General features: G+C 32.5%; 1 protein-coding gene across 3 annotated transcripts; it reads right to left on the bottom strand.

Moving 5' to 3' along the window:
• Positions 1 to 3,498: 3,498 nt before the first annotated feature.
• LOC117929077 (transcription factor ORG2-like) lies at positions 3,499 to 6,409 on the bottom strand. Of its 3 annotated transcripts, none has more exons than XM_034849269.1 (3): positions 6,073 to 6,409; positions 5,620 to 5,976; positions 3,499 to 3,690 (listed from the first exon to the last, which is right to left on the bottom strand). In XM_034849269.1, exons 1-3 carry the CDS (start codon positions 6,364 to 6,366, stop codon positions 3,607 to 3,609), a joined length of 735 nt encoding a protein of 244 aa, XP_034705160.1. In that variant the 5' UTR covers positions 6,367 to 6,409; the 3' UTR covers positions 3,499 to 3,606. The 3 variants fall into 3 exon arrangements, with proteins under 3 accessions (XP_034705160.1, XP_034705161.1, XP_034705162.1); XM_034849270.1 differs by having other exon boundaries at positions 5,620 to 5,973; XM_034849271.1 differs by lacking the exon at positions 3,499 to 3,690 and adding an exon at positions 5,488 to 5,524.
• Between the last annotated feature and the right edge of the window lie 608 nt (positions 6,410 to 7,017).

The raw sequence follows: 7,017 nt of genomic DNA, 5'->3' as shown, positions 1-7,017 counted from the left end.
GATAAGTATTGCATCCCTACCCTATTCCTAATCAATCATGCCTAAAGAACTGAACATGATAAAAAGGAGTCATATATTCCATATAGTATCAATCATATCAAATATATTCTTCCGTATGTGAATGTAGGACAAAGTATGAAATAGGAGTAATTCCCAAAATATTGATAATTAAAATTTATGAAAATATAGAAAGTATTAGATGGAGGAAAAAAATGGAGGACATCAACCAAAACTAATAGAGATATTGAAAAAAAAATTCTAAAAAAATATTTAAAAATAATAATTATATATATAATCATTAAGATGGTTATCATGATAATTTTTATATTTTTAACAAGTAGTTTAATGAAATTAAAATTTATTTACTCATTAAAATTTTGTTTTTAATATTTTATTTTTTTATTATTACAAAAGTAGTGTTTAAGTTTAAGGGAGCTGACTAAATTAGTGTTATATTTTACTCGGATTAATAATATAAATGAAACTTATTTAAGGGATAAAGTCCTCATCATGTTCCAATAGAGGTCAGAAGTTGTAGGAAAATCTTCAATAAAATCACCAAGATGATGGAAAAATACGCCAATATAACATCCACATCACTATATATGAGTGATTTAGGCTAGTAAAAATTTCTATCGATTAAAATTTTTTAAATTTTCTTGAAATATTGGTTGGTGTGTTCCTGAAATTTCAAACCTTACACTGCCCATATTAGTATTTTAATTTTATATTTTTTATTTTATTTTTAAAAATAGAAAAGATAGAACCTTTGTATAATATGGTTGAAAATTAACTTAGAAAAGATATGATTTTAAAAGATTATTTAAAAATATAAATACAAAAAAAAATATTTTTACTATCTTAAATTTCAAAATTTTTAATTCAATTTTCAATTATAGATCATTACTCTTTTATAAAAGTTTTTAAATTTCATAGATGTGTTGGAAAGTAATAAACAAACAAACAAATATTTTAAGAAATAATTTTTCTATAATTGATTTATCATGAAAAATAAATAATAAATATAATTAAAGTTAACTTAAAATTTATATATTTGTACATTATTAAATTTTTATTAAAAAATTAAAATATATTATCATTTAAAAAAACAATATATTTTATATTTTAGAACAGAAAACTGTTTTAAAAACCAGTTAGTAAATAGGGCTTCGGTTTCCTCATTTTCATATCAATAATCTCTAATTTAATTTGATACTAAAATTTTGTTTATCATTAGTGGTAAAGCATCATCAGTTAATGTCGTTGAGAAAATAACAAGGACATTAGAGCAGTGTGTTTGTAAGATAATGAAAAGATTTTTATATTTTATAAATCACACTAATAGATCACAATAATGCCATTGCAAAATGTTCATTGATCCTCTTTCATATCTGTTTGTATTCTATACAGTTTTCCAACATCTTTAGTTTTTAACAATGTTTTTAGAATCGAATCGGACATTGAATCGAAAAAGTTATCGGTTCACAGTTCACTGGTCAGACCGCGGTCGAACATGACATCATAAATATATAATTATATTCTATCAAAATTAAAAATAATTTTAAAATATGTATAATTAAAATTAATAATATTTATGATTATTGTATTCATTTAAATATAAATGTATTAATATTTTAAATTTATTAAATAAAATATATATATTATTTAAATATGAAAATATATTGAAAATGGTAAAAGAAATTGTATTTAACTATTAAGTATCTTCACATATTGAAAATGAAAAAAAATGTAATTTATATATATATAAATTATTTTTTGAAATATATCCTAATAGCAAAGGGGGCGGGGTTTGGGGTGAGGTAGGTGTTGCAGGTTGCAACAGGAAGAGGGAGGGGTTAACTTTTAACACCCAGGTAGGGGAGAGAGGATTTACAGTCAATGTCGGCCGAGGAGGGGGGAGGAGGGGTTTACAGCGGGTGCCACCGGGGAAGGGCTTCACAGCAGTGCAAGAGGGTGGGGTGGGGGCGTTTCAGTGGCAGCTCAGTGCCGACGGGGGAGCTCCGTGCCGACGACAGTGGCCAGCTCCCAGAGAGGTTGCTGGAAAGGGGGCCGCTAGGCAAGGACTTCACAGCACAGCCCTACAAGAGGGTGGGGTGGGGGCGTTTTAGCAGCTCTGTGTCGACGACAATGGCAGCTCCCAGAGAAATTGCTAGAGGGGGAGGGGGGAATTGAATCGCCTGGTTCAATGGGAACCGGTTGGTTCGTCCGATTTGTCGGTCGAACCGCCAGTTCAATCGGTCCAATTCCAATTCAACCTCTTTTCGGGCTAATTGATCTGACCGGACCGGAACCATGATCGACCGGCTGTCGGACCGGTCAAACAGGCCAGTCCGATCTGATTTTTAAAACCATGGTTTTTAATGTAACAGTCAGAAATAAAAAATATAGGACTGAATTTAGTTTTAGTTTAAGTAGAATTTTCCACTTATTTTTAAAGTACTTGATACCTTTCACACACAATACATTTGAATAATGACCTTGTTTCTTTCTAGAGTGTATATAAATGGGTCATCCTTGGATTACCTTGAAAGCTATTGATGTTTTTTTTACCACTATTGGCTTTCTAACCAGACCCACATGGACCACAAGGGCTTAAGATATTGATTTGCCAAGTAAAATTGATTGGTCGGGGTCTTGATGAAAAGACTTTTGTTTTTGAAGCCCCTTGCTCTTTTTTGCTTTGCTTCTTAGCATGATATGTATCACCCTATGTACTTTGTTACCCTTTTTGTTACGCTCTATAAATATATTTTTGTTTGCTTACCAAAAATGAAAATGGCATGGGGCAACATGTGAAATTGTTTTACTTATTCTTCTAGGCATCCTTCTAAGTCTAACTTGATTACCAAATTTTGTTTATTCCTCTTATTCAAATTCCTTTACGTTTTTTTTTTAACTTCAATTAACAATCTTTTTTAGCCTTTATCCTATGAAAAATTTATACTTAATCCTCTTTGGTAGTAGGTTATGATTGTATAAGACTAATTTGTACCCTTACCATCTAGTAAGAGTACAATTGTTCTCATTGGGTTTTTTAAATTAAAACCAAGTCTAATGGTTCGATTGAGTGGTACAAACCTCGATTCATTGATAAGGGGTTCAACAAATAATATGACATAAATTATGAGGAGATCTTTGCTCCTATTACAAAGATAATTACTGTTTGTACTCTTATTGTAGTAGCCTTTGTTTGTCAATGGGATATATCTCAGTTGGATGTCAAAAATGTTTTCTTGAATGGTGTTCTTTAAAAAGAAGTCTATATGGTCCCACCTCCTAGTGTTTCGCTTAATCCTAGAGAAGTTTGTAGGCTCAATAAAATCAATTGGTTAAGGCATTGGTGAAGGGACTTCTGTTTTTTTAGCGCCTTGCTTTTTTGCTTTACTTCTTGGGGTACTTTGTATCAACCTATAAGCTTTGTTACCCTTTTTCTTAGGCTTTACTAATATACTTTGGCTTGCCTGCAAAGAAAAAAAATGACATGGGCAACATGTGAAATTATTGCATATTTTTCTATATTAATTTTTTATACATGTGCTTCCTTCATTACAAAAACTCTTTGGTTAGCTTGTTAGAGCCTACATTTCATGGAAAAGCCTCTCTTCTTTCACACAATGAAAGTAGCTTCTCACTCAACAATTCACACTCCATTCCTTGAGTTCCTTCAACCTACAGACAAAGTGTGTTAACTAAATGGTCAAATTCAATGATAAAATCAATACATGTAATAAAAATTTACAAACATTTGTTTAAGGTAAGTTGTATATGTAAGTGGCTTTTCTTAATAAGGTATAGAAACCATTTAACTAAGCATAATCTAATAATGCATGTCATTCACAACTATCTTTTGCAGTCCCCAAACTAATCTTAACTCTCAAATTGTACCAAGTACGAGGTAGCTATATGTATCTTGTCCTTTGAAAAGGTGAATCTCAATAATGGACTACACTTAGAAGGGGGGGTGAATAGGTATTGTAGAATAATTTAAAAATTCTCCCAACAAATATTACCTAACCTTAGACTTTCTCAATGTCAAGAAACTTCTCTTCCAACAATTTGTCAACAAAGCATAACATCCACAAGCAAGAATGTATGCACCAACACTCTCCCGACAATTTATAAATGCAATACATATGCAAATGCTTCAACAATCCTCAAAAATAAATCAAAAGAACAATTATCTCCTCAACTCATATCAATTTACTACATGATATCATTAACCAAAATGAGCAAAAAAATTATTAAGGATATTCCATGGATCATCACACTTATATCACCTCATATTTCTTCCATTCAACATATATGCCCAAGTAATCAATGATATCAAAAACAGAAAATAAATCAAAGTGTAGAGTGAGAGAACGAGACAATTAACACCAGATTTTAAAGTGGAAAACCTCTGAATAGATCAAAAACCACAGGCCTATCAATGATCGGAAACATCCACTATGAAGAATAAAAGTTGAATACAAGGTTTTACCTAACTCAAGCCAACCAATCCTTCCTAGACCACTTGACTAGTACCTTTCACTTTCAACTTCTCATTTTCTTTTAGAGCACACTTGAAGTCCACATCAAGTTCGATCTCGACCTCTTCTTGAATCCACACAAGAAGAAAATGGGCTTGCACCCAAACCCAAATAGAATGAGAGATTGAGATAAGAATGAAGGAATGAATCAACCCATTTATAAATCCATAAAAAACTAGTTTGGAAAACATTAAGGTTATGTTTGGTTCCTGGAAAGTACCAAGGAAAGAAAAAAAAAATGTAAAAGAAAATGGTTTTCTCATATTTAGTTTCACTATAAATTTTTTTAAAGAAAATTAAATATAATTAAAATTAGTTAGAAATTTATACATTTTAAATTATTTAATCTTTATATAATGGAGGAAATTAAGTGAAATGAGTTTAAAGAAATATATAAAAATAATTTATTAATTTTAAATCTATTTTTTATTTTCCTTCATTTGTTCTTTCCCTCCACTTTTCCTTTCTATTTTCTTTCCCTCACATTTTCCCTCAAAATTTCCGGGAACCAAACATAGCATAAGAGGATTGGATTTTCTTTGCAACCAAAAACCCCCAAATTAGGAAAAGAGATGAGAAAATGAAGAACACATGGAGTAGCTGCAACTATCTCCACAATTGCTGCAATCTCTCCCCAGAAAATAAGAGAAGTTTGTATTTAAAGTGTAAAAAGAAGCCTTTAATCTAATGGCTGAAATTTGATCTTAAAAACAAGTTAGTTGGATCGATATGCCCCTATACCTTGATCAATCTAGAAACAAGGGAATAAAAGCCTTGCACCAAAAACTATTTCTCTCAGCTTTCTTAACTCATTTAAAGATGAAAAACAAGGTTGATTCACATTCAATCACCACACACTCGACTACATACCTCAACCTCTTAGCAAAGTCTTAATCTTCAAAGTCAAGTAGTCCGAAGAGGAATTGGAAAGCCGAGTTAGGGGACACTTAGGAATTTTGTCCAGAATTGCCAACCTAGCTAAACACTCACATCCTCTAAATTATAAAACTATAAAATTAAGAGCTGAGAAAGAAAAACTAATAAGAAAAAATATGGAAAGGAAAAGTACCTGAAGATGTAAGTTGTAGAAGACCCTCCCTCCAAAGGACTCAAAGGATGATGCATTAATTACAAGAAGCCCATCCTCCTCCAAATTTAACAAAACCTCAGAAAGTGGACTCTCATGGACCTTAAATGTGGATATCTGAACCACAATTTCCCTGTCACTAAGCCTTCTTGCTGAAACAGCAGATAAAGAGCTTCCAAGTGTGCCATTTCTTTGATTTTCTAGGTGAATTAGATCTCCTTCCCTAGAAATCTTTGATAAAAACTCTTCCTTCTTCTGGATCAATCTCTCCACTTGTCGTTGCAGTTCTGGTATGTATTTTAGCACATGTGAAACTGTCGAAGGAATGCTTAATTTCTTCTGCAAAAACACCACAAAATTGTGAAAACTATGTCTAAAAGGCCTACAAAACTTAGTACCGCTTTCTAGAATCATTGTCAAACATGCTCTTAGTACCGCTTGATCAGCTGATGGAATTAGTGAACGCAGAGAGGAGTACAAGTTGTTGATCTTCTTCCGACGACCCCGCTCACTGGCGTTGTGGTTAAGTTTCTTAACCATCGTGGGATTACCACTAACGGCTGCATATGGGGTGGAGCAATTGAGTTCCACCTGTGGCTGAGATGAGGGCAAGTGAAGAAACGATTCTGAAGTTTCTGTTTCTCCATATATGTAGTTCTGTGCATGGCTTATGGGATCCTCCAAGGGCCATCCAAGGATTGGAAACAATGGAGGGGAGAATGCTAACATTGTGGATTCCTTTGGGGGTGTTAAACTTGAGTCTGATAAAGAAAGTGAGCTGATCTTTACAAGTACATATACAAACTACCCAATCTCCCTCAGCATCTATTTGATTAATATATGGAGGGAGAAGATATTATAAGTTTATTTATCTGGAAATTGAGAATAACTTATTATTATTTTGGTTGGAATTGCTGTTTATTAGATTGGTGGAGAAAACGACATCTTATTTTTTAAGCCCATGTAGTTCTAACCCTCACTAGTTGAGCTGGTAATTCCATTAAATCTAAGCAGCTCGTGCCTAACATGTAATGAAATTCGACCAGAATGTGTCGACACATGCCTGCACATGTGTATAGAGCAATTACCCTTTTGAAGACTTGGGAAAATTATATCCCGGTATCCAAAGGGCATCAAAGATATGTTAGAGGTTAGAAGTTCAAGCAAACCAAATTTGGATAGATTTGAATATATTTTGTTTTGATGTCTCTACATCTATCAAATAGAAAAGAAAGATAACAATGGTGATTTGTTATTTAAAAAAGCAAAAATTCTTTTTCAAAAGAGCAGGACTTAGGGCCTTATCCATAGAACATTGATGTCATGCCTTACGATAATTTTATCCTACTTCCAGCTTTACAGGGGTTGGAGATGAAGCTG

Source organism: Vitis riparia, chromosome 13 (assembly GCF_004353265.1).
Source record: "Vitis riparia cultivar Riparia Gloire de Montpellier isolate 1030 chromosome 13, EGFV_Vit.rip_1.0, whole genome shotgun sequence".
Classification (NCBI taxonomy): domain Eukaryota; kingdom Viridiplantae; phylum Streptophyta; class Magnoliopsida; order Vitales; family Vitaceae; genus Vitis; species Vitis riparia.
This window is presented reverse-complemented; position numbering and strand designations above follow the sequence as displayed.